Source organism: Cystoisospora suis, assembly GCF_002600585.1.
Source record: "Cystoisospora suis strain Wien I chromosome Unknown contig_3565, whole genome shotgun sequence".
NCBI classification, from domain to species: Eukaryota; Apicomplexa; class Conoidasida; order Eucoccidiorida; family Sarcocystidae; genus Cystoisospora; species Cystoisospora suis.
This window is the reverse complement of record NW_027156360.1, coordinates 694-11,837: the sequence shown is the minus strand read 5'-3', so window position 1 is coordinate 11,837 and position 11,144 is coordinate 694. Positions and strand designations below refer to the sequence as shown.

The following is an 11,144-nucleotide window of genomic DNA, read 5'->3' as shown; positions in this document are numbered from 1 at the left end:
ATAGATAGATTAGAGATAAATAGATAGATAGATAGTCAAGTTGACAGTGAAGAAGAGATTGAGTTGAGTCATGTAGGTGCTGTATGTGTGTCGTCACTATAGATACATTTTCGCTGACTAGAGTTTTCTACCATCATTACCTCCCCCCCCCTGGAAGACATGCGACTCTCCACCCCCTATGTATTGATGTGTCTAGATGTCTATCTAGCTACATGTTGTCTATCCATGCATGTGCTCCTTGGCCTCTCCTCTTCTGCTATCTCAAATACATCGGAGACACGAAGGAGTGACTTGACTATTGAAGAAGACGACGGTAAAAAGAGAACCAGACAAACGAAAAAGAAGAATGAAGAAGAAGAGACACGGAGAAAAAGAAGAAGACGAGGAATCGACAAGAATAAGGAGGAGGTGTGTATGTATGTCTCTTTTTGTAGTTTACCTATTTTGGTGTCATACTTGAAAGTAGCTCTCGACTCCATGGGTTGACTCTCGAAGATTGTCTTGCCCTCCGCTAAACTTACAGGCTTCTCCTCTACGTAAGACCGACAGATACACACGATACACACACATACACATACAGAGAAGAATAGGAAAAGGAAGTAAGAAGCATGAAACAGACATATACATATCCATATTCATAAGGATACACTACATACATACATACACTACCACCCTACCACGTGAAGGGTTTCTTCTTCTCTTGGAGTGACACCCCGGAAGAAGAGACAGGCATCCTTTACAGTTACAGACAAGACGACACATGAGAAACAGAGTCTTCTCTGCGTGTATGTAGCTACCCGTAGATAGATAGATAGATCAAAGATAGATAGACGCATGTGAATAGTAAAAGACCTGTGGGCCACCTTTCCCCCTGGAGAAGAGAGTGATGACGTACATACATCTGTATCTATAGGACATATACCCCTAAACAGAGAGCGGCATACATCAAGTCTGTAATACGACAAGCCCGACCAATGACAGTAGTATTGATTCATTTTCATTCATCTCCTCCTCCTCATCCCCCTCTCCCGGCTGTATGTCTCGATTGTCTACACCTCCACCCCGTCCACACTCCTGTATCTTTTCATCTACAGAGAGAGATATCTCTACACACATACGAACTCCATATACCCCCCCTCTCTCATCCTCTGAATCTAGGTATGTATGTACATACATATCCACACATATGTCGATCTGTCCAGAGAGGCGATCCGGAGTTATCCTAGCGTGCATCTATCTCTACACCCTCCCTTCTCCTTCTCCCATATATAAACATGGTGTTGTCTGTCTCTTCCTTCTCCTCTTTTTCTTCCTCTTCTTACCTCCATATCTCACAGCCGCAGAGGATTCTTTCGGTAGACTTTCATAGATGGTTTTGCCGTCTTTTCTTTCGGGGAGTTTCTCGCCAGCTCTGAAGTGAGCTTTACTCTTCTCAGAGCGTTGGGCTTCGAAGACTGTAGGGCCGTCTCTTCTCTCAGGAACTTTATCGACATATCGTACATCGGCCGTACTCTTCTCTGATCTTTGTCCCTGGAACACGGTCTGGGTTTGCTGGCGTTCCGGGGCTTTTTCACATGCTCTGAAGTGAGCTTTACTCTGGGGAGACCCTTCAGAGATGAAGATGGTCTGCGATTCTTTTCGAACTAAAGCGGGAGCATTGGCACCTGTATCCGCTTTCGAGGGGGACGGGACACTTTCAAAGACGGTTTTCTTCTTCTTCTTTCGCAACTTCTTCTCCTTCGGCGGTGTCTTCATCTCTCCTTCTTTCTCTCCTTCTCCTTTACTAGCATCGCATACGACCACATGAGGAGGAGGAGAAGAAGCATCTTTCTGACTGGGTGTCCTCGAGGAGACATCCCCTGCCCGTTCTTGTCGTTCTTCTTTTTCTTTTCTTTGATCGATGCTATTCTCCAAATGAGAAGAAGACCCTCGGCTAGCTCCGGAGATCTTACGTGAGGCAGCAGTTGGAGATGGAGCCGGGGAGATAAATTCCCCCTCGATGCGCATATCTAGGCCTTTGGAACGAGAACGCACTTCTTCATCTTCAGGTGTCGGTCGTGTCATTTTACGTTCATTCTCTTCAGATTTCGGGGTATCTAAGAGGTCGTTAGAGAGAAGAATCATCTTGGAGACATCTCTGGAGGCAGCGTTGTCGCTCTCTCCAGTCTTATGACGAGGATCTTTCTTCTCCTGTTTCTCTCCCGTCTTCTGGGTATCTTCTTTCTTTTCCATCTCGACTTTATCCTTCTTGAGTGCTTCTTCTTCTATCTTATGATCTTCTTCTTTCTCTGTCTTCTTTCTCTCCTCGGCCATGGATGAAAACGAACTCTCCGTCGTTTCTTCAGGCTTTGGAGATGTCTCCTCCCCCCTCTTAGCAGGAGCAGGCTCCTCCTCTTTCGATGAGGAGGTTGTCTTGGCGATGGATGGTTCAAGTGTCTGTAATGGATCTCGGTCAACTTTCTTCGCTTCTTTTTCTCTTTCAGAAGACTCTTTAGACTCTTTCCGCTCTTCTCTCGTTTGTGTTTTCTCCTTCTCTTCAGATTGATCGCCATCTATTCTCTTGGTCATAGAGACTTTCGCGTCCTCACTCCTTGGAGATGCCTTACCATTTGTCTCTTCTTCCTTTGCACCATGATCTTCTCGTTTCTCTGACGTGGAGTCATCTTTCTTCTTCTCTTCATTCTCCCCCTGTTCTTTCTCTGGAACAGCGCTATTCTCCTTGGTGTCGTTCGTCTCCGACTTTACAGACGAAGGAGAGTCAGGATGTGTTAAGAGATCTAAGATCTCTCCTTTCTTCTTCTCCCCTTGTTCTCTTGCTTTCTCTTCTTCTGTCATCTGACCACTAGATGAAGACTCTTTTGTATTACTCTTCTCACTCTTATTCTTCTCATGGTTAGCAGGCACCATGATATTTACTGACTCTTGTCTTTCTTCATCCTTCCTTTTCTCCTGGGGATCTTTCCCGTCATCATCCACATCCTTCTTCATCTCCCTCTTAGCAGCATCATTTTGAGCTTCTTCCTCCTTAGTCTTCTCCTTATTCTCCCCCCCCTTTTCTGACTCCTCCTTGTCTCCATCTGTCCTCCTTCCCTCCTTGTTTTCACCGTCTTTCTCTCCGGAGACAGGAGGCTGCCCGCTGCTGTCTCCTTCTTTCTTGTTGTGCTCTTTGTCCGGTCCCTCCTCCGCCGTAGTACTACTACTACTACTATTGCTATCACTGTTACTACTCATTTTCTCCTCAGACGGAGGGGGTGATGTCGAATCTCCCGCAGAAACCAAGCCCTTTCCTGTTTCTTCTTGATCGGGACAACCAGCTGAAGAGACAGATGGTAATTCACCCTCTGTAGACACGTCACTAGATGAACGTGGTTGCTGTGTTTGATGAGATGGCAGCACACTTGCAGCCATGGGGACCAGGAGGGCCGCGAGACAACAGACTAGAAAGAAAAAGAACGAGCACGACGAAGGGCGTGGTAAGACGGAGAAAGGCAAAAGGAGGACCTCGAGGGAGGTGGTAAAGCTCGCCGGAAGAAAAGAGAAAGAGGAGGAATTTTCTGCACAAAAGTTGGAATTGTAGGTCGTCGCGGTGTCGAAGAAAAAAAAAACAAGGAAAGAGAGGAGAAGGAACAGGCGGTTTTATGACACAAGACAAAGAGAGAAGTCGGCGGAACGAGACCTAGAAGTATAAAGAGGCGCTCCGGGCCGTAAAGAACGGCTGAAAGGAGACAAAAGAATAGAAAGAAAGACGAGAAACACTACAGAAGAGCCACAAAATGAGGAGATGACCTTGCGTGAGAGCGGCGCGCGACCAAGGAGAGAGGAACAAGAGCGAAAGTTGCAAGCAGCGGGACGACGAGAAACGAGAACGCAAAAATTCGCGAGTGAAAAAAAGGAGAAACTGTTCGAGAAATGTGCAAGACCTAGACGCGCAAATTGAGATGTAAAAAGAGCGTGCGAATGAAAAGAAAACTTGAGAAGTGAAGAAGGTGAACTAAAAGACGAAGCGTGACAAGCTCACGTGATGAGAAACGGCTGCTATCTAAAACAGCGCAAGAAGATCCTGGCGGCTACTCCGACTACTCCTACCACTGCTGCTGGTATGGTTTGTTTCTTGAGAAACACCGATACATCGAAAGAAAGAGAATGAATCGGAAAAAAGATGACGATCAATGCGTTGTAACTAACACAGAGAGAACGATAGGCAGGAAGGAAGCAGCAAGTCAGAAACAAAAGAGAAGCGTTTGGTTCCTAGTCAGGAAGCGGACTGCTTCGCTGTGACTCCGTCCGCGGTACAGAACCGACAGCTCTCTCCCGGAGAAAGGTTCCTCGTAAGTAGGACAGTGAGAGATCGTTTCTCTGTGCAGGTGAAGAGACATTTGAAAACGAGAGTTGACTCGCATTCTCGTTCATAAAAACCAGAAAGGCCATCCATACCTTTCCCTAAAACAACAGAGAGACGCCGGGTAACCAACAACTACTACTACAGCAACAACAACCACAACAGCTGCAGCTGCTGCAACAACAGAAAGCGCCTTGCGACTTTCCGACTTCAACCTTGGATGGACTGGGCTCACGCGTGACAACCAGCAGACGTACAACTCCTCCTACCTACGACTACTCTCATTCCTACTCCTATCACCCAACCCCTTCCCGGACGGTGACGAAGCCAGCAGCAGCACGTGGTTGTGGTCCTTCTTGTTCGAGCTGCTGCTCCTGTGCTACTACGGCTGGTGATCGATCAGGATGACTCACCCACCTGTATCTACATATCGATAATTTCAAGGAGAAAGGAAAGTTCATCTTTGATGCAGCATTTGGTATAGATTTCTTATCCTTGTGAGATTCTATGGGTGTGAAAACAGACGGCAACTTGGAAAGCTGGAGGTTGTTGGCTGATAAGAGACTACTGCCTGCGGCGTGTCATTGTGTGTGAGTCATGCTTACCTGCTCTCTCTCTCTCAACTCGAAACGAACGCGCGCAAGACCGAGTCGCCCAATACGACTAACAACATTAGGTAGAGGATGCTCGACAATCCACCACTCTCCATCATCTCCCTCCACCACCTGGGGGCAGGGTTGCACGCTGGTGAGTGAGAAAGAAACGAACGACCACGGTGGTAGGAGAGTCTGAGCGTGAGAGAGAGAGAGAGCATTCCTGTTGGTTGTCGTTGTTACTGTCGGGGGAACGGTGACGTGCGCGCGCGTGGTTAGTGATTGAGCAGCGAACTTGAATTCCGAAGGTTGGCTGTGTGCTGGAGGAATTCCCGCCGAGGTGCAAGCGAGCGGCGGGTCGAAGTGCAAAAAGACTGCTTCTGTGTTGATCTTTTCTGTAGTCTTCTTGCCGATTGTGTCTGATGTTTTGTTTCGTGGTATTTTTCTTCCTTGTCATTCTCTTGGACTGAAAAAGACAGAAGATTGAAGGTAGTGAGCTGTCAATGGACGTACTACTTCTTACTCACTGAGCCGCCGCTCTATGAAAAGAACCGTCTCTGCGGCCAGCGGCCACTGTGGACAGCTGCTTGCACCGTCAACACCGTCCTTCCTCTTGGTTTTGTGCTGCACGGACCACAAAAGTGCTTGTTTTTTCTTAAACCTGCTGTGAGAGTTTTTTCCTTTTTCGTCTTCTTTACTAGGTTTTTCTTTTGATCCAAAGCAATGGGGCTGTGCTCAAAGCGCTTTGGATATGAGAGCCCGGCGGTGGGCACTTGGTGCTTTGCCCTGAGCCTGCAGCTCGTCACCGGGATTATTATGATTTTGATTGGCTATGACAAAAGCGATATTCACACTCTTTTAGACGCCTCAGATCTCACTAGTAATACTTACAAGGTTTTCACATGGATGGGCGTCTTCCATGTTGCACTTGCTGCGATCATCGCAGTCATCGTGGCTCTCGGGTTGTTTATTAGCCCGTGTTTTCTCTGTCCACTGTGCATCATCAGTATTGTGGAAGGTATTTATTGCGTTGTCACGTCCGCGACGGCATCCGCATATTTGCAACCGTACATCTCTTATGTCAAACACACGGACTTGGGGTTTGAGGGCACAAGCTCTTGGTCGGCTGGAGATACCTACTTCTCAAGGAGCAACAGTGGATACATTCTTGCCGCTGCGGCGTTATCTCTAGCGACAATCGCAGCCTTCAGCCGTGCGAACTCGATGGACAATGATACTCCCATCCCGGAGGCCCAATTGTGAGTCGCTTTTCCCAGGGCGTTGTTGACGGGGAGAACCCTTCAGACACTTTTTTTTTCGTACAGTTTTGGTTGCCCGTTGCATGGTTTGGAGAACGCCTGCTTGGAGCGAGCACGAGTCGCGAATTTAGGAGCTATAAAGTCGTCATTATCGGCGTTCTCCCTGCGTTTGTTTCGGCCGTACGGGCGAGGATGACTACTCAGTATGCCGGTGTTCCGATTGTCGCGTAAGAGAGACGGTAGCTCACTGGCTGCTGTCCGTCGTTTCAAGCCGGTGTCCCAGGCGAACTCACGGTTGTGAGATGGTAGTAGTCGTTAATGACTCTGCCAGTGTTTCAACGTGAAGAGGAACGACGGAATACAGCAGGCTTTCCGCTGCGTAGAGAGTGGAGTAAGTTGCGTCTTGTCTAGGTAGAGTGCGTCAATGCATCTCGCGTCTTCTCAGGATATTTTTCCAAGGCTACTATAGTTCTTTCCATTCAAGGCAATTTAGTGTAGTTTCGCTCTAACTTCGTCAAAGTACTATTCTTTGGTGTCAAAATCTCCGGACTGTTTCTATCCTTGTTCTTGTTCAGGTACGTCCCTTGCGTGGCCCTGGTTATCATTTCCGGCGTGCTTTTCGCGGTTGGCGGCGGCAGGGAAGGTTCTACAGTGGCGATGGGGACTATTTGGTTCATTGTAGCTATAGTCCTAGTGATAGTTCTAAATTTAGCCGGTTGTTGCTGTACACCGAAGGTTTTCAACGTCATAGTTGCGGCCGCTTTTGCATGCGCCGTTGTTTACGGCTTGATCAGCTGTATCGTATCTGGCGCAATGTACAGGAGAGTTGTTAACGATGTCGGGATCCCAGGTGATCCATCCTACTTCAAAACGCCCAGCGAGGATGTTCTCGAGGATTATAAGGTTTTTATGATTATGGGAGGAGGCAAATGGCTTGTAGTTGCATCGTGCACCTCGCTCGGAGTAGCGGCTTTAGGACTGTTCGCAGCGGCGTACGCTCTTCGATCCGTCCTTAGTTGCTGTGGCAAAGGTGAATAAAAGAGATTCGACGACAGGGCAATCTCATGACAGCCGCCTGGTCGTTTTCTGAGGTTCTTTCTCACCTATCACGATCGCTAGATACTGCGGGGGATCGTTTTCCAGTAGGCGCTGCATCCGACTTTTGAGGGTGCAACAACGCGGTTTCGTCGCCAAGTGCAGCCAACCGTCCCTTTCGTTCATCGGTGGTGGAAGGAGGAGACGACTGGGCAACATAGTCTTTTTTTTGACCACGGTTTCGTAGTCGGCGTTTGAGGGGAGAAAACGACATCAGAGCAGAAAAGGGAGAAAGAAGGTGGTTGGATAGTGGTGGAGCGCGTACTTTTGTGTAGGAGTAGTTCAAAAGGTGTCAGTGCAGCGGCGGCGTGAGGAGTGAGATGGAATGGACACAGTGCAGGTGTGAGCCTGTGCTATAGTGACATTCGGATGAAGGGCGGAGGTGATGATGATTGCCAAGTTCTGGGTGTGTTCTCTTGTTTCTGCTTGAAACTGTTTGGCTTGTCAAGCGCTCTTCTCTTCTTCGATATTAACAGGCTCCCATGCGCGTACCTATTGCGTGCCGCGGCTTTACTGTCCAGTGATGCTTGGTTGTGTCTGAGACCGGGTCTTCAAGACTTTTTGAACTGGTTTCAATAGCCAGTGTTATCGCACTTAAAGGGCAGGAGCCCCGGAATAAGTTGTCTGAGGAAAGCTCACTGATTGCTGTACAGTCCAGTCAGTCACTTGAACGTGATGGAACACGGATACGAAGCTCCCGGTGTCGCAAGAGTTTTACAGTTCGTCACGTCGCAGCGGGTTCAGCACGTTGTCGAACGGTGTCCGCCGTTCCACGTGACGTGCACAGCGTTTGCTTTGAAGTAGTGGGGGCCACAGCGGGTGACGTTATTGCTTCCAAACGTGGCTTGTCCGGCCAAACTAAGAAACGAGAGCCAGTCGAGTCATCGACTGTACAGTCCCTGTCCCGTCATTCGGATCAAAGCACCGAGGGTTGTCATGTTGTAAGCAGCAGGGCCTGAAGTGCCCGAATCAATCACCCTTAGAGTATCTCCAGAGGTGGAAAGCTAGCATCCTTCGGTCACACCCGGCACAGCCACGCAAACCAAGTTAGGAGCATTTATATTACAGCGGACGAGGGTTCTCTTATGAATCTCCAGCAACTTCGTGCCGGATACCACGCCTGTGACCCATCAAAGGGTCTCAACGTTTCCGAGTTTCAGCGCGCCGTTCCTCGCTTGTACTTCCTCCGGAGTCAAGATCGCAAAACCTACATGGCTAGTGAGCATGTCAGAGTGATTGGCGCTAACACGCTCCGGAGTGCTCACTCTACAGAGCCTTCACTAGACATCACAAGTTACGCAACGTAGATCCGCACGCAGTTGCTACTCTTGGCGGCGAGAAATTGGCGTTTTCCCCAAGTGTAGCAGTGGCTCTCTACCTTGTCTCGGAGAGCCACACTGCTTTGAGGCAACCCCTTGTCTGGTCAGGCGCAGCAGTGCCGCTGGGGGTATCGCCGTACACGTGCCATGTCGGGCCCTGAACCGGAAGGCCTCTCAGCTAACTTGAGCCGCGTGGACGGGGCGGTGACCCAACCATTCAGTCAACCAACAGTTTTCTCCAAGTAGACATGAAACAAGCAGTAACAACAGAGAACCCACGGCACTATCAGAAAGCACCCCGGGCGTGCTCCTCCTCTTGAAGTCTTTGTCAACAAAACATGGTGACGTAAGTTCAGCTGAGAGTCTTGATGTGGTTTTGAAGGAAGTTCAAAGCCTCGCTCTCCTCGCCGAAGTCTGTCACGCAAACGCAAGAGGCACCGACGACTTTTCTGGGGACACCTTCTTTGTCTGCCTTGCAAAGACCTGCCCACTGGCCGAGCTCCTTGCTATCCAGGACATCAATGAGAGGAATACCGTGCTCCTTGCACAATCCCTGAACGAGTTTCTTGTACGCGGCCTCCGAGCAGCTCTCGGCCAGAAAGCAAACTTGGGCCTTCTTCGCGTCTAGTGCCTTGGCTACCTCGTGCAAGCCGCGGACTAAACCATCGTGAATTAGAGCGTTCTTCAGAACCTGAAGAGATAGATTCAAAGCAGCCGGACGACGAACTAACTGGTGTGCGTGAGGGGGGGAAACACGACACATGCCTTTCTATCAGCCTCTTTCCACGCAGTCCTCTGACTCCGCGGCAGCTTCCGTTCAGCACTGCGCCAGTCTCCCGCTAGTGTGACCATCGCCTGCCCCTTCATCTGACCTTTGGAATCCGACACGCTAACCCCGGCCCGTCTGCACCCCTTGTTCATATCGGCAAAACTGTTGCCTACACACCTTCTGGCTCTTAGGGGATGCGATATGGTAACCACGGCGGACTGTTACACAACTCTGTCGAGGCGGTGTTTGCCCCACAGTGTTTCCTGTTTTCAACGATAGTCCTATCAGAAAAGCGCGCCGCAAAGAAAGCGAAAGAGATTACTTTGACAACTGAGAAAACCAATGAGTTCGCAAAGAAAGTACTTACTTTCCTGATGGCCGTCATGAGATCATTGACCTCTTCTTCCTCCTCAACCTCATGGGGCTCTTCGCCAACGCTCTCGATGTCCGACATTGTGAGAGAAAGTGGTGAGGAAACTGCAAAACACGGTCAACTCTTCCAAGCGAAAGAGCGTCCTCCTCGCGTTCTGCAAAAGTAAGAGAAAGTAAATTCAGAAAGAAAGAGCACTAGGTCGCCGCATGCGCCGGCGCGAATTGCCCACAGAGCAACCGGGGGATTGAGAGCCAGGGCATCCAGACCGCGATTTTCAACACGCGGTCGGAATTCGGCTTAAAAGGGAAAACAAAGGATTCCATACAACCGTGCGGCGCCACCCACCGATCTCTACACATGCACAAAACTGAAACTCGCGCTTCCTGCTTCTGGCGTCGGCGACAGTTTTGGTGCTTTAGACCGCAGTCCGGGGAGTATATGAATGCGGGGCCTTCGGTGCTTGAACTGGTTACTCGCCCGGACACTTCGGAGCCTTATGATTGGTTGCACGCGGAGGCCAGAGTGACTGCAGTCGTTGGCAAGAGCTTGAAACCCCTCGCGTTCTGATCATCTTTTTCTACCGGGCATCGGTGCCTCCATATGTTTCGGGGCGTTTGATGCTACAACCGTACGTGCGTAAGATGCGGTCCCAGCAGTACCGGACAAACTATAGAAGAATGAAATGTCCTGTCACCACTCGTACGCACGCCTGCGGTCCGCTCTCGATATTCCGCATGGACGTCGCCCGAGCTGGTGGCTGAACAGAACTTGGTAGACATACAGAAATTGTTGATTGCCGCATACGGACGGTACTCCATAGTACCCACGTACGCCTAAAAAAGACACCGCCAGCGCGTTGCACACTTTAGAGAGTTGTTGGGTGACGGAAGCCAGGAGCGGCAGAGCTGCAGGCCACTTCCCCCTTGGCAGATGTTGCCGAGGACATAGGAAAGGCGTTCTCAGCAAGCCCACACAGACGACAGTTTCTCATCACTGAGTGACCGCCCTTAGTCCCCACAACCAGTGGAAAGTCGCGTTACCTCCAAAGGGTACGTGAAACTGTCAAGATAAGAAAATCAGTCCACTTGCGTATAGAGTGGTTTGTGTCCATGAATTGGGTAAGACCACGGCGACGGTAGAGCAGCCGAGCGGCATAAGTCCCAAGCATGGATGTAGAACTGGAGTGTTACAATCGTACGGCTCCCCCAACAAGGGTAAAGAACCCAAACGGAAAAGGTTTGTCGTCGCACACAACAGTCCCTGGAACTAGGGCAAAACAGAAGTAAGACTGAACTAGAGTGGTTCCCCTCTTGCTTTTAGCCTCCCCTAGGAGGCGTCAATCTACTCGTCCGGCTCGCGCCGTACTCCTTTACGCCCTGGTGACGGTGTAGGCGGTG

The 11,144-nt window shown here is 49.7% G+C and overlaps 4 protein-coding genes across 4 annotated transcripts in view; 2 read left to right on the top strand and 2 right to left on the bottom strand.

Moving 5' to 3' along the window:
* Positions 1 to 4,784, bottom strand: part of CSUI_006924 (serine-rich adhesin for platelets family protein) — an 8,741-nt gene extending 3,957 nt beyond the window's left edge. Inside the window, exons 1-2 of the mRNA XM_068067074.1 lie at positions 1,323 to 4,784; positions 440 to 532 (exon numbers count right to left, since the gene is read on the bottom strand). Coding sequence (XP_067920953.1) covers positions 440 to 532; positions 1,323 to 3,408 — 2,179 coding nt within the window. The 5' untranslated portion in view covers positions 3,409 to 4,784. The remainder of the gene's footprint in view (positions 1 to 439; positions 533 to 1,322) is intronic.
* Positions 4,785 to 4,968: 184 nt separating this feature from the next.
* Positions 4,969 to 7,779, top strand: CSUI_006923 (uncharacterized protein). The gene is made up of 2 exons (XM_068067073.1): positions 4,969 to 6,191; positions 6,767 to 7,779. The coding sequence occupies exons 1-2, from the start codon at positions 5,656 to 5,658 to the stop codon at positions 7,227 to 7,229; spliced, it is 999 nt and encodes a 332-aa protein (XP_067920952.1). The 5' UTR covers positions 4,969 to 5,655; the 3' UTR covers positions 7,230 to 7,779.
* Positions 7,780 to 8,957: 1,178 nt separating this feature from the next.
* CSUI_006922 (40s ribosomal protein) lies at positions 8,958 to 10,108 on the bottom strand (the record flags this gene model as incomplete). The annotated part of the gene is made up of 2 exons (XM_068067072.1): positions 9,742 to 10,108; positions 8,958 to 9,296 (listed from the first exon to the last, which is right to left on the bottom strand). Exons 1-2 carry the CDS (start codon positions 9,826 to 9,828, stop codon positions 8,958 to 8,960), a joined length of 426 nt encoding a protein of 141 aa, XP_067920951.1. The 5' UTR covers positions 9,829 to 10,108.
* A 63-nt stretch (positions 10,109 to 10,171) lies between these two features.
* Positions 10,172 to 10,755, top strand: CSUI_006921 (uncharacterized protein). Its single transcript, XM_068067071.1, has one exon. The coding sequence runs from the start codon at positions 10,365 to 10,367 to the stop codon at positions 10,506 to 10,508; it is 144 nt and encodes a 47-aa protein (XP_067920950.1). The 5' UTR covers positions 10,172 to 10,364; the 3' UTR covers positions 10,509 to 10,755.
* The last annotated feature ends 389 nt before the right edge of the window (positions 10,756 to 11,144 follow it).

Bases quoted from the DNA above. Each gene is read 5' to 3' on its own strand.
- CSUI_006923 (XM_068067073.1), top strand. From the start codon at position 5,656: ATGGGGCTGTGCTCAAAGCGCTTTGGATATGAGAGCCCGGCGGTGGGC. The intron at 6,192-6,766 runs GTGAGTCGCTTT...GTTCTTGTTCAG, and splicing joins CCCATCCCGGAGGCCCAATT to GTACGTCCCTTGCGTGGCCC.
- CSUI_006921 (XM_068067071.1), top strand. From the start codon at position 10,365: ATGCTACAACCGTACGTGCGTAAGATGCGGTCCCAGCAGTACCGGACA.